Below are 22,795 nucleotides of genomic sequence, written 5' to 3'. Positions count from 1 at the left end.
TTTATAGTGAGGGAAAAATACTGGGCCTGGAGTCAGGAGACCTGATTTCCAGTTATGAATCTCTCATGAGCTAATTGTGATCCTAGCCAAAGCTGCAGGCCCCAGTTTCCACATCTGTAAAATGGAAATTGTATATGTGTTCTAACTATTTGAATTTATTGCATACAAAAAGGTCATAGATAGAAAATACTCTACTAATACTATGAAATTTCTATAAAACTCAGAATATAGAAGGGGAAAAATCATGTAGAGTCACAACATTTCCTTGGAAATTTGAACATTTCTGTTTTCATCTGCAGCTAAATACTGACCATACATGTTTTTAATATTCATGAGTGCATTGAATGCATAATACACTCTGACTTGGAAGTATTGAAATGACAAGATTCCTTGTCATTGATAATTAACAAAGGAATTAATCCTTTCAAAGGTAAAGGTAGCTTAGACCTTACTCACAGTACTTGTGCTCTGCCTGCTCTGCTTAGATTGTCTTTAAAGAAAACTGCTTAAGAGTTTTCCAGAACCAGTAAAGAAAAATTGGCCCTTGAGTAAGGAAAGGGCAGCTAAATCTTCTTTCTTCAACAAAGACATTAAGTGCCTTGTTTATTTTTACGTTATTAAATGACACTTGTATAAATACCTTGTTGAGTAATAGTGGTGTGGCAAAACTGAAGTTTATTTAGGACACCACTCAGCCCAAGGTGAGCAATTAAAGTAGGAATGTAAACTAGGTCCCTTTTGGTTCATCTACTTAACCTACTAAGTAGTACTAGAAATCAAAAATGGGGTGGGGCATAGGGCATGCCTAGAGGTGAGAAGAAATAGGAAGGGCAGAAGTCTTCCTGGGAGAATGAAGAAAATGTGAAGGGTGTCAGGAAAATTTTAATAATTGAAAATTGATTCTGACTGCTTATATCAGTATATCAAGTTAATGCAAATGAGGTGGCATGAGTTGTTTTTTTTTTAAAAAAACAAACAAACCTTTTGTGCCATACAGTATAATAGTAACCATTCTATTTTAAATGTAGCCAGGAAGGGCTGTGTTTGCTCATGTGATCAGGTTTCTGCACTTCCCACACCTGAGGAAGTATCAGCTAATATTGATTTAGCACTAATTTATACCTGATGGTTAGGGCCAACTAGAATAGAGGGAAAACTGGTACAAATTAGTGGGGCTCTATGGTCCCAGAAAGTGGTCTGGGGCCCAACTGTTGTATGTCAATACAAACCACTTTCTGGGAAGGAATGGAAAAAATATTTTAAGTGGACTTGAATCTGCTCTCTCTACTGTCAGCAGCTTTACTGCTAATGTGCAGGAAAAATCCCCTTTAAGAATGTTAGGAATGGATAAGATCAAGTTATAGTGTTAGATTTTATTGTGTTTAGTTTATTAATCTGGTGGCTAAGCAAACAGGCTTTAAAATATCTGACTTGTTATTTTATAAATAATAACTGTTAGCCAATCAGTTCCATTGACCTTTTCCTCAATGAAATTCTCTATAACTAAAAAATATCTCTAAAATAACCTTGTATTTTAAGTATCACTAGATTATTTGCAACCATAGAATTAGATACCATCTCTCCGAAAACTGTTTTCTTTGGGTAATTTCTATGAATTGATGTCAGTTATCAACATTTCTCAGTACTGGGTTAAAAACTGAGAAAATATTTTGGGGCTGCAAGTAAGTGTAGTGAACTTTTTTCATTTCTAATCCATTGTTTCCCAAATTTGCTTCATCATAAACATCACCTGGAGAATTTGTTAAAAATTATACAATCCTATCCTTCCCACTCCCACACCTGCCGAATTAGACTCTCCAGGGAAGGAGGCTGAAATCTGTATTTTATCAAGGGCCCAGTATGCCTAATGATCAACATGTTTGGAAAAAGCAGTTCTGTGTCCTTGACATAGTCCTCATGATGGCAGAGTTCTTCAAACCCCATATTACCTTCTGACTACTCTTGTAGTCAGAAGCTCGTTACAGGTTTTTTTCTGCTCCATCCAACCTAAGAAGTAAGGCACATTCCCACCAACCACTGTGCCTTCAGCAGGAGCGAGTCTCTGCTCTAGAGGCAGGGGACAGGATCTATAGTCTTGAGCAGGGAGGTGATGGGCTAAAGGGATGGATGTGTGGTTCTCAAGTCTTTCAGGAGATTCTGACCCTCCCCTTGACAACCAGCTGCAGATGACTTTGCTATCTCCTGAAGTGGCCATGCTCACCTTCCATCACTCAACATAAAATCTGTCATTACCTTCACTCTTTTATTCTCCCTCCTTCAGGGTGGAGGGGGAAATAGTGTCCCTTTTTGTCAAACCTGTGCTCTTGATCATGAGCCTTTACAGCCTCGTGGAAGCTAAGTCTACTCATCCTCCTCCCCATTCATACCTTACAAGCATATAGCCATGTCTTCCCTATTCTTTTAAAACTAAACCAATATATATTTTCTTGGACTCTGCTGAACTGCAAGATCCCATTTTATTTCATACCTTATTTTTACTGTCAAATTTTTCAAAAAGAGTATTCTACAGTGGTTGAATCAACCTTTTCATCAACCAAACTGTAACCTGGCTCCCTGGAGCCAGATTTGAAGGCTTGAAGGGCTTGAAGATCACCAGTGATGAGATCCAGTGACTTTTTCTTTGCTCTTGACTTCTTGCCCATTCAACAACATTTGACATTGCTGATCACCTTATCCTTTAAAAAACTTTATCAATTAGATTGTTCATTGAGTACCCTATGCAGAATTTTATTGTTGTTAACAACCATCTGATGAATAAATATGAGAGATGTCTTCTCAAAAAAAAAAAAACTTTATCAATTAGTGATCATTATAAGAACAAATTCTACTCAAGTAACTGAAACAAGGGGGATTTTAACATAAGACCAAAGGGAACTCTCCCACAGAAAGTGCAAAGGATTGGACAGGAACTAGGAAGGTATTGGTAACCAATAAGGTTTTAATAAATTATTATTGGGCATCTGCTACATTGTAGGCACTGTCTAGGTGTTAAGTGACCAAGTTGTGAACAGAGAGACAATGTCCATGCCCTTAGAGACTTTACAGTTTAGTGGGGGAGGCTTACCATAAGTAAGTCAACAAATGTATATTTACAACTTGTAAAGAGTACTACAGGTAAAAACAAACCAGCTTAATGATAGATTATTGCAGGTTATTAATGATAGGTGAGGACTCAGAAAAGATACTCTGAAGACATGGCAGTTAAATTGAGGCCTGAAGAATGGGAAGGAGCCATTCAGGGAAACTGACGTGTGGGGATGTGGAGGGAGTGTTAAGGCTGAGGGTACACCTGTGTGAAGGCCTGGCAGTGGTGTTTCAGGGAAGTGAAAGGAGGTCACTGTAGCTGAAACTTCAAAGGCAAGAAGAAAATAGAGCAAGATTAGGTTGGAGAAGGAGGCAGAAGCCAGAGCAGGCCAGGCCTTTTAATCTATCTTAAGGAATTTGGATTTTATGGCAAAGTAATTGGACGACACCAAACTGATGTGTAAGTAGGACACAACATGGCCCAATATATTTCCATATTTATTGTGACTGATAAGCAGAAACTAGGTTAAGGAAAGCAAGAGTGGAAGTTGGAAAGCTAGCTGGCAGCCATAACAATAGCTCTGGTAAGAAACAATGGCAGTTTGGATTCATGCCATAGCAGAGGAGATGGAAAGAAGCAGATGGATTAGACATCTATTTATGAAAAGCAAATGAGAGGACTAGCTGGTGAGTTGGGGTTTGGGAGGGAAGGAGTGTGAGAAATCTAAAATAACTGGGAGAATGGATACCATTTACTGAAGTGGGGAAAAGTAAAAATAGAATTTATTCTTGATGGGGGGAAAGCAGGAATATAGAAATTAAGAGTTAGTTCTGTTTCAGATATTCATGGAGACTTGACATGTCAAATAAGCAACTGGATATCTGAACATATAATTTGGAGGAAATGTCTGGGTTGGAGAGATTAATTTGGGAGTTGCTAGCATTTTATAGTATTTAAAGTCATGGGGTTGGCAGAGATTACCAAGAAGGTGATTTTATAGAAAAGAAAGCAGAGAAAAGAGACCAATTTTCAGATGGGACTAGGAAGAAAACCCCCTGAAGGACAATGAACAATAGCAGTTACAGAAAAGTAGGTGACAGTGTCCTAGACTTCAGTGTGAGAGACTTTTTTTCTCAAGAAGTTGAACATGACCAACTATGTTGAAAACTGCTAAAAGGTGGAGTAGGATGAGGTCCAAGGAATATTGATTGGGCCCAGCAACACGTAGGCTGTTGACAGCAATAACTAGCAATTTTCAGTCACATGGTCGGGGTGGAAGCCAGACTGGAGTAGACTGAATAGAAAATCAGAGTTAACACATACTCATCTCTCTCATGAAGTGATGCTGTGAAAGGATCAGAGAATTAGGACTTCAGCTGGAAAGCAACAGCATAAGAATCTTTGTGTTGCCTTTTTTAAATGTGAGAATGGAACATGTTCATACATACTGAGAAAACATACATAATAAAGAATTTGATGATGAACAAGGGGAGGGAGGATAACTGAAGAAATGAAGACCCTGAGAAGGTAAGAGGGTAAGGAATTTAAATCACAAGTAGAGGAAATGACTTTTGATAGGAGAGAAAATGCACCACCTGTAAAAGAAAGGAAGGAGAAATAGGTCCAAAGGCCAAAGGATTTGTAGATTTGATGGTAAGAATATACTGGAGGTGTATCAGGGGTGGGCAGGTGTCGCAATAGTTTCAGAGGATCAAAGAAAAAGGATAAGATGAAAATAGTCTTCATGGGGAAATGAGCGTACTCTCAGACTCGCTCAAGTGTTCTCTCTCCCTCCCTCCCTCCCACCGCCCTTCTCTGTCTCTCTTTCGCAACCTGGTCTCATTTCTATTTTCTGCAAGTCACTTCATTCTTTTCTCACAGAACGCTTCTCTACCTGTATCAGAAGATGGCCACTCCAGGCACAGTTTCTGTGTTCACTCACTTCATGCCCTTAATAGAATAATACTGTATTTCTTCATTCCAAATTCCCAAGGGGAGAAAATTTGGTCCAGCTTTGGTCTGTTGTCAAACTCAGGTCAAACCACCCATGGTCAGAAGAACAAGGTCATTTGTACAGAGCTGTCAGACCCAAGCCCTTTGTGTGTTGGGAGAGAATTAATCCTTGGAGGAGGACATAAGCTGTCAGATACCCCATATTCATCTACCAAATTTATATTCTGAGATGCCAAGCTCTTTATCTTAGTAAGGAGTCCTTCCCTTCTGCCTTCTTTTCTAGTTTTATTTTTCTTGGGTGTTTTATTTTAAACTCTTCCCTGACGTGTAATTTCTCAAAATTTTGTCCTTCATTTCCTTTTCTTTTATTTTTATACTTTTCTCCCTTGCCAACTTTATTTGTGTCCACTGCTTCATCTGCCATATGTACATGGATAACCCTGAAATCTTTATCTCTGCTCCTATCAACTTCACTATCATTTAAAAACTGCCCCCAAAACATTTTCTTTTTTTTCTTGTATCCATAAGAAATGAAGGATGTTAACTAACTTATTATGGTGATCATTTTGTAATGCATACATGTAAAATTAAGTCTTTATGCTATGTACCTTAAACTTATATTGTGCTCTATGTCAATCATGGCTCAATTGAAAAAAACCCAACTGCCTCCACTTGAAGATCCTCTGGTCCTTTTATTTATAGCTGAACTCATTATCTTCTCCCCAAACCTACTCCTTCTCTCAGCTGCCCTATTACTGTTAGAGCCACTATTATCCTCTCAGGCATCAAGCCTGAAGCTTCAGAGATGTCTGACCCCCTACTTTCAAGGTCCATCAACTGAGAAGGAGCATCACCTGCATCTTTCCTTCCTCTCCACATCCTCTGTCGCTGCCCACTCATTACATCAATTTATGTGGACTATTCTCAACGTCTGCTATATCATCTTCCAGTTTACAGTCTCCAACCCAGATTATGAACTGTCCTGGCATTAATCTTCATAAGGCACATCCCCCCGGTGCTCTCCTCATCCACTCAAAAATAATCTTCAACAGCTCCTCCCTGCATACTCAGTAAAGTGGGTCCCATGCTTGGCAACTGCCATGACCTTTTAAGAAAACAAGCTTTATCTTCCATTAACATCAGTCAAGGTAGGCTGTTCAATCATCTCCTAACATACCTTGTATATTCCTAATAACAACATTTCTTTACATTCTTCTTCCTGAAGCCTTTTTTCAAAAGTGATCTTTCCCTACCATCACTTCCCTATTTTTTTGCATCTCTCCTATAGAAGACACATAATTAGACACAGTTTTTACCTTTATTTGTAGACATATCTTTTTGCCTCTGATAGACTAAAATTTGCCAAAGAACAGCTCTGCTCTGTCAGGCATACAACAGTGGCACTTCAAAGACATTTAATAAGTAACTTGATGGGGATTTACTAAAGCCTGATGCTAGCTAGTAATGTTGCTATTAAACCTTCATATAGTCCTATTAGATGTATGAATATGGACCTTTTCAATAAGATATTGAGTAGGACACTGAAACTTGTGTGCTATAGAAAGCTTAAAATAATAAGAAGGAATTTCTCTAGTCAAGCGCTGCTGATAAACGGGTTGCACATTAACATCAGTCCCTCAATACATTTATATGGTAAAAAGTAAAATTCAGCCACATAGGAGAGAATTAATCCATGACATATGTCAATAACTCTAAACTCTCATTCAAAAAAAAATAACACTGTGATAATCAAGCATACTCTCTTCATGGATTACTATTACTCTCATGTATTGTTGGTACCATGTTTGGAACCAAAATAAATGGAACATTGCAGCATCAAAAGGGTTAAAATATTTGCAGTTCTTTGGTCCCCAAGTCTTTAGCCTCTGATCTGTTGGCTTTTCACAACATAGCCTTTTAGTTAAAGTATAAAAGTCTATGTATCAGCTTGGGGATGTGCCGTTGGCATCACAGTTGGCAATAGTAATTGCTGGGGAGACGAAAGCTGAAAAACTAGTGGTCCTCATCACTGTTTTCCATCCTTGCAGAAAGAACTGCATGCTCACTCTTTTGGTATTTACCACATAAAAATAAAAATCCCCTATTTCTATTGCTCTTCCTGCACTTCTTTTAGAAACAGAGCAGAGGGGAAAAGCTCCTCAACATTGGTCTTTACAAGGATTTTATGGATATGACACCCAAGGCAACAAATAACACAAGCAAAATTAAATAAATGGAACTAAATTAAAGCCTTTCTGCATAACAAAGGAAATGATCACCACGTTGAAAAGGTAACTTGTGGAGTGGGAGAAAACATTTGCAAACTAGGTATCTGATAAGGGGTTAATATCCAAAATATGTAAGGAACTCATACAACTCAATAGCAAGAAACCAAACAGTCTAATTTAAAAATGGGCAAAGGTCCTGAATAGATGTATTTTTTAAAGAAGATATTCAAATGGTCAACAGGTTTATGAAAAGGTGCTCAACATCACTAATCATCAGGGAAATGCAAATCAAAACCACAAGATACAACTTCATATAAGAGATAACAAGTGTTGACAAGGTTGTGGAGATAACCCTTGCACACTGTTGGTGGGAATGGAGATCGGGATAGCCACTATGGAAAACACTGTGGACATTCCTCAAAATATTAAAAAAAGGACTACCATGTGATTCAGCAGTCCCACTTCTGGGTATATATGCAAAGGAAATGAAACCAAAGGGCTAGCTGTACACCCATGTTCACTGTAGCACTCTTATAATAGCCAAGACATGGGAACAACCTGTTAACGAAATGAATGGATAAATAAGATGTGTTATATATACACAATGGAATACTATTTGGCTATAAAAAAAAGGAAATCCTGTCATTTGTGATAAACATGGATGAAACTTGAGGACATTATGCTAACCACAAGTCAGATGGAGAAAGATACTCTATGATAATATCACCTATATGTGGAATCTAAAAAAAAAATCTAAACTTGTAGAAACAAAGAACAGATTGATGGTTGCCAACAGCAGGGTGGGGAGTGGGTGAAATGAGGGAAGGTGGCTAAAAGATATAAACTTTCAGTTATAAGATAAGTAATTTTTGGGGATCTAATGTACAGCATAGTGACTGTAGTTAGCAATACTATATTGTATATTTGAAAGTTGCTAAGAGAATAGATTTTGAAAGTTCTCATCACACAAACAAAAATAGCCATGTGAGGTGATTGATGTGTTAACCAAACTTATTGTTCCAATTATATTTCACTATATATTCATATCAAACCATTACACTGTACACCTTAAGCTTATATAATCATTTGTGTCAAATTACACCTCAATGAAGTTGGAGGAAAAAGAAACGAAGAAAATATTTTGTTATTTACATGAAATGTTCATTTCTGCTTAAATTTTTTTCAGTTCCTTTACACAGGCCTCTTGAGAATAGCTGTCCTAACAGTGAGACAGAACTAACTACAAATCAGCAGATGTCACTCCTTAACTGATCCTCAACTGCCCTCCCTTGTCAATTTCAATTGGTTATTATTTTTTCTGCACATTTCAACTGCCTTTTCCCCATTACCAATTTCATTTTCCATTTTCAACCTCTAAGGAGCCTCCAAAATCCACTGGGGCTAATATTTTTTCACATTGCCTGCATAAGGACCCAGATGAAACGTAAGTGTTCTTTTTGAATCTCAACACAAATATATGTAAGGTTTACAGTAGCCAACTGGAACATGTTTCTACTCTGTGGCTATCCCTTTGTAGGAGAGATAAAACTGTTCAGTATATTTTTTTCTGATGAAAGGCACAGTTTTAGTACATGGGACAAGCACTGGTAAAAATTTGCTACTGTTTCAACAACACTGGGTAGACATTGATTATCTACCAAGAACCAAGCGCTGTTGTGGGGGGAGATTCAACAGCTATAAAACATAACTGCTTTTTTGCCTCCATGGTTCTTATATTCAAGACTGACAGAACAACAAAAAATTATAATATACACTAGGTTGATGGTGATAGGTACTCTGGGAGAAAAAAGTACGATAGAGAATGGGAAATGCCAGAGGGGTGCTTACAGTCTTAAAAAGGGCTTTCCAGTTGGGACATCTGAGTAAAAACCTGATAACAAGGGAGCAAGCCATGTGGGTATCTGGCAAGGACTTCTTGGGCAGAGGGAACACCTAGTGCAAAGGCGCACGTAGGCTGTCACAAGCAGTAAAGAGTTTTACGCTAAGCATCTGCCAGGGACAAAAATCCAGGCAAGGCTTTTGTTATTGCTATAAAGAATCCACCTACAGGAGAGTTTGATCAGCTTAAGATGAACATGAGTGCAGATCTGTTTAGTGTTCTCTCTCAGCCATGACCTCATCGCTAATTCTGACAGCCTGGGCCTTGGATGTGCAGTCAGGCAAACCTGGATGAAGCTAGAAGGGGGAGGTTTTGGTAGCTGTGTAGCCCCGATAGTTCTTCATCTCTCTCTCTATATTAATACTAATCATAATCTACATTTAATCATATGTAGTCACTGACACCAAGTTTTAACTTAACTTAAAATATAGTCCATGACCATATATGAACTAAGAAGTGAACATAATAGAATTCTACCTCAGATTAGCTACCGCAGACAGCCAGAACATAGGGCTATTGAGAACAAAAGGTTATTTCCCATGATGCCAAGTGCATTTTCAATGTTGTCTTCTTCTAGTCAGAACAACATAGTAAAGAGGTCTTTATGAGTAACACTAAGTCTTATATAGAATTTCCAGAGATTGTTACACTTATATACAACAGAGATAATCTTCACTGGGTCTATCCATTCCATAGGCTAGCATAATAGTCTAAAAATTCTCTTCTAGCACAGCAAGCCACATCTCCTTCTAAGGGGTTTCCAATTTACTGAGGAGAACGTTTTCCTAAAGCTTCTTTTACATCCTTGGAGGCCACTCCCACCCTCACTAAGAATAAAATGTTATTAAGAACTGAATAAGTGGACATTTGAAAGCTGCTAGGTTGTTTGTTTTGGCTCATCTTTGATTTGTTTGGAGATTGAATTCTTTACACGTGAAGATCAGTATTTGTCTCATGAGTATAAAGGTTTAAAAGACTACCAAGATTTCTTTAGCAAAGAGAAGGTGCTTGAACATCCAAATAGGTCATGATGACTTATCAGTAACTGAAAATAGTATTTTATGATCACACTAGTTCTCTTTGTGGGTCATTTAGATTTGCTTTAGGTATCTGATCTGTGTTGGCTATGGTAGATTTGAACAAACACAGAAAAAGCCTTTAAATATGGCTAGGTACATTGTTTGAGATCCAAATCAAGTATTGATCATTTTGACTGGCTTGGTATAAATTTAGAATTATTGTAATGTAATGTGTTGAGGTTGTTCCATACTTATATTTAGGAATGGCCAGAGAGGATATTTCTACATCCTGTAGAAATCAAATCAACTATGCTGTAATCAAATCAACAATGTAGAAATTGACCAGCATTTTTTTAACTTTACATATTTTAATATGTAATATGTCAATTCTTATTCTTGATATTGTGAAGAAGTCATTGGAAAGGAGACATTTACCATTCTTTTCCCTCAAAAAAGAACGCAATTTCCTTTCCCCAAGAAAGAATGCAATTAACGTGGAATCTTTAATTTTAGATGGGAAAAGGAACACAATAGGTCAATTAGACCAAATTCAAAAGAGTAGTTTTTACTGTAATTATAATTAAAATATATATTATTCTGATTTTTTATATACATACAGTACACTATAATCACTTGCAGAATTTCTTTTTTAAACTAATGGGAACTTATCTTACAAATGAGATTTGTGAACTCTTGTAAATACTCCCTCCACCAGTCATGTACTCCACAGCTTTAAGCTGTGATGTGCCAGAGCAGAGGCTTACAGACTTAAGTCAGTTCTCCTGGGTTAGATTCTTAGCTCCCCATTTACTAGCTGAATAAATCCAGGCAAGAAAATTAGCTTTTTTTGTGTCTATGACAGTAATAGTATCTACCTTGTGGAGTATTGGAGGACTGAATGAGTTAGCACATACAACATTCTTAGAATAGTGGCTGGCACATGGTGAATGTTCAGTAATGTTAGCCATTATTCTCGTGTGTGATAAAGTGAGGAATTATCACTAGTCTTAATGGGATGAAGTACTAGATACAATTCTTGTGCTTTTTATTGCATTTCATTCACTTTTTACAGAACGTAGTATGCTTTCTGGTCTGAGAGCTAGCTGTACAAGGAAGCAGAGAGGGATGGCTCCTTTAAGTGAAACTGACCCCTGCGTATAGTGCCTGAAATTAGAGGAAGCTTGTCAGTGTAGGCAGAGGAGAGAGTAGATCAATCTGACCTCCCACTTTTCTTTTTTAATCTCACGGAAATTAACGGAGGGTATCTCATGCAGATCATTAAATTAACTGTTCCTGCTTAAGGTTTAAAACTTGGTTCCTGTGGAGTAAACTTAGGTTTTTGATAGTCATCCAAAATCCTTGTATCTCTTCAGTTTCATTGCAGAAAAAATACTAAATTTAAACAGTAGATTGTTGCATTAAATCGGTATTTATTTCTCCCAAGAGCCATGCTTCTGGAGAAAAGAACAGAGAACCCTCCATTAATGTATCTAGCTGATGGTGTAATGATGTACAATTGTTTGCTAACCCCTGCAATTCAGAGTTATTGTCTTGGAACACAAGATTTGATTATCTCTCTTCCCTACATAACTATAAATGTTAAGATAAACTATAAAAGCATCAATCAGCCCATTGTTCAATTCAGCTCCCAGACATTGCTTCTGATGGCCTACGGTTCTTTTGATCAATTAGTCTACTTGCCACAAAAACTCAGGTTACTAAAATTAAAGGGGAAGGGATGGTTTCTTTTGGTTCCAACTCTAAAACATCTTATCAGAACAGGTGTACTTAAACACAGTAAACTTTATCTTACGTGTCCTCTGTCTCAAACTGTACAATCGGCCCTGGAGGTGGAGCCCTCACAACCTGCTCACCCGAACGGGGGCGTGTCTGTGGGTGTCCGCACCCGCGCAGCACACGCAAAGACCCTCTTTTCTAGGGCAGCCCAATTAAAGTTCCACTCTCACCTGAAAGGCTGTCAACTCTCACGCCCCTCCCTGTGCGCACAGCCTCCTCCTCGCTCTCCCACCCCTTACGCCCCGCCTCCGAAGTAGGATCCCCCACTTTCATTGGTAGGCCCTCCGCTCACTCCTATTCCAAAACCAGTCACTTGAGTTCTGGAGGAGAGCGGCGGAGCCAATGGGAAAGCTTACTGGGGCAGCTGCCGGGTCCCGAGAGCCGGGAGGCGGTGCCGGGAGCGGGATGCTGGCAGGGGATTAGTTGCCTTTTGGAGTGAGGAGCGGGCGGCGGCGGCGGCGGCGGCGGCGGCGTTTGCGGTGGCTAGGGATCCGCGAATAGCCGGACACCTCGAGGCCCTTACCCCAGCCCCGGGTCCCAGAAGCAAGGGTCCCGGCCCTCCCTGCAGCTGCCGGGCTCTCCCGCGCTAGCAGCCCGCGCGCTGCGTGATCCGAGCGGTTGCCCCACTCCCCTGTCAGCGCGATGCCCGGGGCGGCGGAGGCTCCGCGTTCCTCGCGGCCCCGGCCGTGACCGCCACACCGAGACCGGCCCGGCAGCTGGGGCCGCTGGACGTTTGTTTTCGCAGCGCACCCCTCCCCCTCGCCGAGGCGGCGGGGGTGCGCGCTGGGGAGGGGGAGCCGGGAGACTCCGCCCCTCCCACACCCCCGCCCCTCCCCCTTACACACTCGCACGCACCGCCGCGCCGGCTCCCACACGCTCGCGCGCCTCCCGCTCCGTGCCTCGGGATCGGCCGCCGCAGTCCCGGGCCCGCGGAGCCACCATGTCCACTGCCTCCTCCTCCAGTTCCTCTCAGACCCCTCATCCTCCGCCGCAGAGGATGCGGCGCGGCGCCGCGGGCTCCCCGCCCGCCGCCCCCGCCGCCGGGAGCGGGAACGGTGCGGGTGGCGGCGGCGCGAGCTGCGCCCCGGCAGCGGGAGCCGGGCGGCTGCTGCAGCCCATCCGCGCCACGGTGCCCTACCAGCTCCTGCGCGGTAGCCAGCACAGTCCCACGCGCCCGCCCGCCGCAGCCGCCGCCGCCTCGCTGGGCAGCCTCCCGGGGCCCGGCGCGGCCCGCGGCCCCAGCCCGCCCAGCCCGACGCCACCGCCGGCCGTAGCCGCGACCGAGCAGGCGCCGCGGGCCAAAGGCCGCCCGCGACGGTCCCCCGAGAGCCACCGGAGGAGCAACTCACCTGAGAGACGGAGTCCCGGCTCGCCGGTGTGCAGAGGTAGCAAGTCCAACCCTTCCGTCCTCGCGGGCTGCGTCTCCCCGACGGTGCCCTCCGTGGAAACTTCAGCCTCTCCGGGCTTCTCTTTCCTAGTGCATTACCGAAGGTGTGAAAGTGGCTTTGGGAATCCCACCTCCCTGCGGTCGCTGCTGGGTTTGGAGGAGCGAACTGCAAAGCAACTTTTATTTGACCCTCCTTCCGCCCCTCTGATTTTATCTTCCATCGCTCGCCTGCATCGAAAGGTTTTTCAGTTTTAAGAGCTGATTAGCTCACTCATGTGCTCGCTTTTTGTAGCAGGGGAAGGAGGAGCTGGGTTGAAAACACTTAAAAAAAAAACACGCACACAAACTCTGGCAGCCGATAAGGTGGTGGTTGTAATTTCTACAGCCCCTTTGTGCTTCCTACAAAGTTCCTAACGTGTCTGTGACTACCGGGATACACATACCTTTTTCTTTATTGGAGGAGTAGTGGCAGTAGTTTTAATGTAAGGATATCTTGGATGTGTAGAGGGGACAGATTTGGATGTGCCACTGAAGTGTATTGTGTTTTGTTTTCCGGTCTCCCTCTTTTCTCTATATAGTCAAATGCATCAGAGCAGTTCTGCACTGAAAACAGTACTGCCCAACTTAAGATTTTCATGGTAAATTTGTAAAGACCTGTTTGTGGAGTGTACTCACTCTTTCCTTCCATTTTTAAGTACACTTAACAGTTCAGTTGAGCTGTTAAAGGATCTAAAGTTTCTTTTTTGTTAGGTGTCAAAGATAATGGTGATCTGTTGGATGCTGTCGGCTTCCCTTAATGTTTTCTGTTTTGGTTTGGTTTTGTTTATGTCTAGGGACACGGTGCATGATCTAGTGGAGTCCTGGGGGAGAAAAGGAAGATTAGCCAAAACAGGGACTTAAAGCTCATAAGGGAGAGTGGAATAGCTGATATTATTAGATACCAGGCTAGAGCTACAGATGCTGCTCCTGCATTGTGGAGAGAATCGGTTATACCGAGTGGAAAAATCTCCGCTTGGAAGGGAGCTCTGTACAGTGTTTATGTGGTATGTGGAATTTTTTTTAATGGAATTCTCTTGATGAAGGTCTTAGACTTGGAGAAAGTGATTGTGTTATGATAGGTTGCTGTTTTAGTGTTTTGTTTTAATATTTCTGACCTGTAATTAGTGTGTTACTAAGGCACTTGTTTTCAGACCACTTGATGGTGAGGCAGGGTGAGATGTAGTGCAGTGGCATGTGTACATGAACACCAAGAAATGCATCCTGTAATCTGTATGCACCAGGAGGAATTTGCTCCCCCACTCCTCCCCCAGGTCATGCCAGCTGCTGCAGAAACTGACATCCTCCAGCAAATCCTGAATGAATGAATGAAAACAACGTGATTGCCCTAATAATGACCACAACTGAACACACACATCTTTGGCTGTATTTTATAGAAAAGGCCACTATTTTCTAACAGATTAATGCCATATGCAACTCCCTTGCATATTTTCTGGAGCTATGTGAAATGAGAGGTAACAGAAGGAAAAGAAGGCAGCAGTTAGATGAATTTTTGAATGATTTAGCTTCAACAGCGCATAGATTGAGTTTTGGGATTTTCTTTTAGGAACTAATATAAGAGCTAGAAAATAAGCATTGCAGAGAGATTATATACAGAGGGTTTTGTGGGCAGAGTAAGAGTAGTTTTAGCAATTGCTGCAACAATATAATGGCCATCTAGTACCTCCTCCTCTTTTGTTGATAAACACTAACATCTTACAACAGATTATAGTACAACTTGTTTTTCTGCATCTTTCAAAAGGCCTAATCGTTTAGGAATTACATGGTCCATCATCAGGTAGTTTTAATTAAATTTGTAATCAGGCTTACACTGTCCTCTTTGTTGTAGTAGGGCACATCCGAGTTTAATGCAATTTTAATGCAACCGTGATGAAAACACTTTTCTGAGTCTGGTTGTGCAGCAGACAGATTTGCATCATCAGAGCTTGCATTGGAAAGGGAAGAGGCTTTTCTGCTCTTTTCAACACCAGGTGGTTTTGTCAGTTTTCTTGCGTTTTAGAGATTTTGAAGAAGGCAGGCTCTTCTGCCTCCATTCCCTGATTACATTACCTTTATGTTACTTCACATCCTGCCTTGCTTCTCTCTACCGAAATTAAAACTGTACAACTAACCTATTCTGTTTACTTAGCCATTTAAAATCCGTTCTATGTACAGTTGAACAATTTTTCAAAAGATTATCTACTCAGTTTCATTTGAATTCTGCAAGGTTCTGACTTCAGTGGATTTTAGCCTCCACAGGTCAAGGCTCCCGCCGCCGCTGCTGCAGACACTGACATCACTATACTGCATGAATGAAAAACAACGACGTGCTCCATTTCTTGCTCTCCACCTCCTCCCTTTTCTGCACACTCCTGTGTGTATGTGTGTTTGTTTAAGAAGGTGCTATGCTGCATTTGAAACTACATTTAAAAATCCTCAGTTAAGATTGTGGCTCAAGGGATATTTATTAGTATAGAGGCATATTGTTTACAAAAAGCTTCAAGTGCTGTGAGCATTTGGGCTAGAGGTGACATAACTGAGAATTCTGTATTTTTTATCTGGACTTTTATCTATGGTGTTCATGGAAGAAAATGTAGGAGCTTTAAACAATATTCTTAGTAATTGTTCTACCAAGAAGAAATGACACAATATAATTTCTAAACATGTTAGATCATTGTTATTCCCCTCTTAAACAGTTGCATTTGTAATATGTATATTTACAAGGTTAAGTCTAGAGTAATAAATGATATTCACAAGGCTGAAGAAAAGCTGAATTTTGAAAATAGTCACATCAATTTTAATGTATTATAAAATCCAGCAAGAAGATGGTAATTTCCTTCATTTTGGTAGCATAGTTTTAGATAATTTAAACGGGTATCATAACAAGATACATAAATCTCCAAACACTTCGCTCTATAAAGAGGACATGGAGTTTTACAAATTGAAACTATCTTGTCTATGTATATGGATCATATTTTTGTTAGTATTTTAAAAATTATTTTGTAATTTTAAAACTTAAAGGATTGCTATCTACATTCATTTCTTTACTTGTCACTCTCCCCCTTGTTTGGTTCTGAAGGGTCTTGAAGTGGTGAATGACAAGCTGCTGAATGCATCCACAGGCTCCCTGTGATGTGTTTGTAATAGATGTAAAATCATAAAGTATTATGCAAATAGTTTTTTTGTAATGGTAATACACCAAGTCTACCTTTGAGATAAGTAAAACTACTTAAAAGGGAATATAGAATAATGTTAGTGTTAAAATTAATGATCTTTAAGTGAAAATCAGGAGTAACAACCAAAAGAAAATTATAATAGAGTTGCTTCTTTCTGAAACCTCACAGAGCAAAGCCTATTGATTTAAAAACAAAACAAATACTCATAATTTTACTGTGCATGATAGTAAGTATCAATTGGAAATCCTCTTGTTTTATTTTTTTGGTAAATATTGAGCATGAGGATGAGTTACAAATTCTAAAAGATATAAAAAACAGTTGCATTAGAATACTCTGGATGGAGAATACTGCTCATTTTTAAATGTACCAAATCTAGTAACATGGAAGAGCTTGTAATTTATTGGCTCCTGCATTGATTCCTGATTTAACATAACAGATTTATTTCAGACTAATATTCTTAACAGATTATTAACTCTGGAGTGAAATTTGATTAGAAGTTTTCATAAGTATCTTGAGAGCCTTATTTTATACATTAAGAAGTAATTATTATATTTTAAAAGAAAATACAAAGCCAGCCAGCATATGTTGAATTGACTATAGTATGTGTGTGTGTGTGTGTGTGTGTGTGTGTGTGTTTAATCAATTAATTTTCTTTCAGTTTATCTTTTCATTAAATTTCCCTTTTTGAATCATCTTCATGCTGTGCTTAGTATGTGGAATGCCAACATTTTTAATTACTTTTTCTTTTTAAAGATACCCAGACATTCTCTTCCTATAAAGTTACATCTCACAATAATATTCTTGGAAATAAAGGTCCTTTTCCTCCCCCACTCCCCTTTGAAAATTTCCTTAGATAAGCTTATTTCAGAGCTTTCCTATAATAGAGTGAAAATAGTTAAAAGTTTTGGCTTTTTTCCCCTAAAGTGACAGGTTTCAAATACTGATTTTGGGGAAAGGTTTTCAGCCTTTGAGAACTGCACTAAGTATCAGCAATGTTCACTAATTATGTATTTAATTTTTCCCATCAGTTATGGTCTGTAAAATGTCTAGATCAGTGGATAAGTAGCAAAATAGAGAAGTGAATTTAGAGACATCATTTATTCTTTAACTACTGTCTTATGTTCAAAGATTATATTCCTCTCAAATAATTATTTCTCTAGGCATATTGAACATCATATATCTAAGATATTCAAAATCACTTTGGTCAGTTTAGCTGTATGTAAAGTTTTGTGTGTATATATTGAACTAAAAATTATTTCATTATTTACAGTAATTTTTTATGGGAGGACACTTCATTCACCACAGTGTTTCTTTAAGGTTTTAGTACAAATTAGTTAACACTGAGGAAACATTAAAGGTCACTGGCATCCTTGTGATTTTTATTTTCTGATAATGAGGACTAAATGTGAATTAAGAAAACAAAGGAGTAATTGAGCTCCATGGCAATAAATAACATTGGAAATAAATGGCAATGTTTGACAAATGACCAATAGGAGAAGATTTTACTTAAGTCTGAAATTTTTTAAATTTCTGAAAATCTGAATTATCAAACCTCCATATAGTTAATAATCTGTCAAGGAATCTATACTAATGGCTTTGTTGCTCTTACATTTAGTTCAGTCTTTTCTCTAGAGCTTTAGGTTCCCAGATATCATCCATGTGGACATTCCCAAAGCACCTATCTTTGATCAGTGCCTGCTGGTAGTGTCTTTTGTCTTTAATATATAATTTTGTTCTGTTATTAAATGTCAGAGAAACCAAATCAACAATGCTTTTTCTGTCCTATATATGTTTATTTTAACAAGAGGTTGAGCTTATATAGCTGATGATGGTCCCTACCTGAGTTTGCCACAAGTTAAGTGGAGGACAGAGAGAATGCTTCTCGTCTATGGATATAGAAAGCCTAAAGAACTGATGGACGAGCCAGAAGCCACCTCTCTTTCCCTCTACCCCTCATCTGGACTCCTGGAACTGACCATGATTCTACACATCATTCAGCTGATTCTAGAAAAATAAGATTTGTGTTTATTCTGTGAAAGAAATTATAATGGTTTAGTAGTAATTTTGAAGAAAATAAGGATTTTACTTACATCATGAACAAATTGTGGAAAAGTACTTTTTAGGAACAACATGGCAGATACTTGTAAGCAGTGTTGTTTGGTTCAAGTGAGTGTTTTCAAGGCAAATACCAGGAAAGGGCAAATTTGCAAACATCTGAGTGATTTCTATGTTGTGTCTCTAAATGTAGGTAGAAAGGAAGAAAACATTTTGAGTGCTTACTATATGCGAAGCACCTATATTTTATCATCGAGAAAGTGAATTTGAAGTGCAGATCTGATTGCAGTGTTCATTCCACAAGACTATCCTGTTGCCCTTAATTAAAAAAACTTTGATATTGCTGATGAGCTGTGATTTCTGAGCTAAAAGAATTACCAAAGAGTTGGCTTTTTGTTGTTTCCAAAGTACTGTCAAGATAGGCTTTGACATTTTCAGAATATCTAAAAATTTAAGGATGTGAATGTAAACTGAATTAGAATATGGATGTATCGGTCATTTTTCTCCATTTGTTTCTCACATAAAAGTATGTGTGTGCGCGCATGTGGGAGAGAGAGCACAGAGCAACCCTTGTTCCTGAGGGCTTAAGGATATGAACGGGATTGCATATGGCCCTCCTTACATCTAGAATCTGTGCTACTCTTGAATCATGTGATAGTGAGCAAAAGTACTTTCCTCCATGAATATGAAAAGTTAGTTGTATGTGGTGGTCGACAGATGAATTCTTCATGAATCACTAAGCAGAGGCTCTGGTCTCAGGTGATTGTCCCAGCAACTGGTGCTGAGTTCATTTAGCCTTCCCAAGAGCGAACTGCACTGTAATTTGTGGTTTGACCTCTGTATAGTTTGTAACTTAATGAAGTGCCACCACGGTACACTTTAATGATGGCTCACTAAAAATAAGGATGAGTTAAAAAACTAGTGAAGCCCATTATTATGTGGCAAGGTTGCTGTCCAGAATTGTCTTCCAAGTTACTAGAATTAAGAAATCCACTAAACTTCTGAATGTGTTTCATAACAAGGAGGCAAAAACTCCTACAAATTGTTACCTGAAGACTAAATACCTGTGAACTATTGTCAGTAATAGCCCCTTATTTAGCAAGGATGGCCATTGGAATAACTTTTGTGATTAGTCCATTAAGTTAGTTTTAATTTTTACATTACTAAAAAATTAACTGTTTCATGAAACATTTTCTAAAATTATGACTCATTGTTTTTTTTTTTCCCCACACAAGAGATTTTATCTAAAAGAGCCAGTGGCTGCCCCTAGAGGTGGGGTGGGGAGAGAGAGAGAGAGAGAGAGAGAGAGAGAGAGAGAGAGAGGGAGCAGCAGCTGTGGTGCAGAGTGGTGCCTTTTATTGTGGCAGATCCACTCAGCCTGTTGCCTTGGGGGAGGGTCAGTATGTTTAGAAATAAGGCGGGATAACCCCGGGCAAGACCCAGGCAAGCCCAGACATAATTCTCACCGCCTTATGTGCTTGGGACCAGAGGAAAATGGAGGATAAATTACTATTTTCTTATATTCCTCCCTTTTCTGTTTTATAAGTGGTAGAGGATTTGGGAAGGGGTGAAGGTTAGTCTTCCTGCTGATTAGGGGCGATGAAGTTCATTTTTGTATTGATGGGGGGCGGTCCTCAGATGAGCCCTTGGTCTGCAGTGGCGATGGCATTTTCTAGGTTCATTAAGGATCATCGTCTTTGGAGAGAGTTTGGTAATCCAAATTGAAGGCCGGTGTTGGGCGAGAAGGAGCGACCGGGGAAATGGACGATGAGCCCGTGGAGGAGGATCGGGCAGTGAGGGTTCCCAAAGCAGCTCAGGTTCCCAGAACGACTCAGGAGACACGGGCCCACGCAAGAAATTTTATTATCTAAAAGAGAGTGGCTGCCCCCAGAGGGGGGTGGGGAGAGAGAGAGGGAGCAGCGACTCATTGTTTTTTAAGCTGAACAAACAAGACATAACTGAACTCTGTGCCTTAATTAGTTTTATTAAAACTATTATTTACTTAAAAATGATTACTATAGATAATATTGAATATAAGATTGAATGAACATTGACTTAGAACTCAGGTTGCCCTATAAATGACTATAAATTTGCTTTGGGGATTCTCTTTTTTTTTCTGATGCAGGTGGAATGAAGCAATCTGTGGCTGCATTATTCCTTGAAAGAATATCTTGGCTCTTTTTCTGTAGTATTAATTATCTAGTTGATGACCTAAGAAACTTTTTCATATAGTTCTATGAGAGAATCTTAGAAATAAAAAGGTATATAGATTTGGAGTTAAGAGACTTGGGTTCCATTTTGAGATTTAACTTTTGACTTACAACAAGTCACTAATACTTTGCATCATATTTTCCCTATCTTTAAAATGAGAGAGGTGGGGTTTTTGAGATTTTTGTAGGGAAAAAAATTCTGCTATTGAAAAATAAATGTATTAAACTAGATAATTATTTTTTAATAACTCTCGCCCAAGTTTACTGAGTGTAACTGACAGGTAAAAATTGTACGTATTTAAGGTATACACTGTGATAATTTGGTACACATATGAATTGTGAAATGATTACCACAATGAAGCTAATTAACACATCCATCACCTCATACTTACTTTTTCTTTTTGGTGTGTGATAAGAACCCTTAAGACCTACTTTTAGAAAATTTCAAGTATACCATCCAATGTTACTAAGTATAGTCACCATACTATACATTAGATCTGCAGAATTTATTCATCTCATAGCTTAAAGTTGTGCCCTTTGACCAACATCTTCCCATTTCCCTGCCAGCCCCTGGCAAATCACCATTCTACTCCCTGGTTCTATGAAATTGACTTTTTTAGATTCCACATATAAGTGGATAATACATATTTATTTTCTGTGTCTGGTGTATTTCACTTAGTACCATGTCCTGTGGGTTCATCTAGGTTGTTGCCAGGGTCAGGATTTCCTGTTTAAGGCTGTGTGATACTCCATTGTATACACACCACCTTTTTTAAATCTGTTCCTCCATCAGTGGATGCTTGGGTTATTTCCATATTTTAGCTGATATGAATAATATAATGAACATGAGAGGACAGATATTTCTTCAAGGTGCTGATACCATTTCCTTTGGATATATACTCAGAAGTAGAATCACTGGATATATGGTAATACTATTATTAAGGAACCTCCATACTGTTTTCCATTCCTACCAATTAACATTCCCACATTAATGGTGTGTAAGGGTTCTCTTTTCTTCACATCCTCACCAACACTTGTTATCTCTTGTCTTTTTGATAATCATTCTAAAAGGTGTGAGGTGATAGCTCATTGTGGTTTTAATTTGCATTTCCCAGATGGCTAGTGATTTTGAGCACATTTTCATGTACCTGTTGGCCATTTATATATCCTCTTCGGAAAAATGTCAGTTCAGATCCTTTGCCCATTTTTTAATTGGATTGTTTGTTTTTGTGCCATTAAGTTGTATGAGCTCCAGATATGTGGTCTGTGTATATTTTCTCCCATTTCATAGTGTGCCTTTTTATTTTGTTGATCATTTCCTTTGCTGTGCACAAGCTTTTTCATTTACTGTAGTGCCACTTGTTATTTTTTGTTTGTGTTACTTATATTTTGATGTCATATTCAGAATGTCATTGCCAAGATCCATGTCAGGGAGCTCTTATATTTTCTTCTAGGAGTTTTATGATTTCAGGTCTTTTATTTAAGTCTTTTACCCATTTTGAGTTAATTTTGTGTATAGGGTAAGATAAAGGTCCAATTTTATTGTTTTGCATGTGGATATGCATTTTTCCCAGCACCATTTGTTGAAGAGACTATTCTTTTCCCATTGTGTCTTCTTGGCACCCGTGTCAAAGATTAGTTGACAATATATGTGTGGATTTATTTCTGAGCTCTTTGTTCTGTTTCACTGGTCTGTGTGTCTGTTTTTATGCCAGTGCCATACTGTTTTGATTATTACAGCATCGTATAGTCTTAAGTGATTCTTCATAGAATGAGTTATCATTTATTGAGCTTTTATGTCAGCCACTAGTCTTCACTGGAACACAATTTCCTCATCTGTGAAGAGAGGTTATATAAAAGTATATGGAAAGGATGTTTTGAGAAGCTAAATAATTTGCCTAAGGTCAGGCAGCCTGCACAAAGAGCCCAGAGGGCCCATTTAACTCTCTAGTCCCCACTTCAAGTTAGCTGGGAGTTGCTTTTGGAAC

The 22,795-nt window shown here is 39.3% G+C and overlaps 1 protein-coding gene and 1 long non-coding RNA gene across 3 annotated transcripts in view; one reads left to right on the top strand and one right to left on the bottom strand.

The window, feature by feature from the left end:
* Nucleotides 1-13,425, bottom strand: part of LOC118972658 (uncharacterized) — a 134,162-nt gene extending 120,737 nt beyond the window's left edge. The window contains exon 1 of the long non-coding RNA XR_012132276.1: nucleotides 13,293-13,425. This is a non-coding gene — a long non-coding RNA (uncharacterized lncRNA). The remainder of the gene's footprint in view (nucleotides 1-13,292) is intronic.
* Nucleotides 12,740-22,795, top strand: part of GLCCI1 (glucocorticoid induced 1) — a 101,374-nt gene continuing 91,318 nt past the window's right edge. The window contains exon 1 of one of the 2 annotated variants that reach the window (XM_073238785.1): nucleotides 12,740-13,328. In XM_073238785.1, the coding sequence (XP_073094886.1) occupies nucleotides 12,884-13,328 (445 nt within the window). In that variant the 5' untranslated portion in view covers nucleotides 12,740-12,883. The remainder of the gene's footprint in view (nucleotides 13,329-22,795) is intronic. The other variant, XM_037019862.2, reaches the window with a different exon arrangement.

This window comes from Manis javanica, chromosome 6, assembly GCF_040802235.1.
Source record: "Manis javanica isolate MJ-LG chromosome 6, MJ_LKY, whole genome shotgun sequence".
Taxonomy (NCBI): Eukaryota; Metazoa; Chordata; class Mammalia; order Pholidota; family Manidae; genus Manis; species Manis javanica.
Note: the sequence above shows the minus strand (reverse complement) of the source record. Positions and strands in the feature narration are given on the sequence as shown.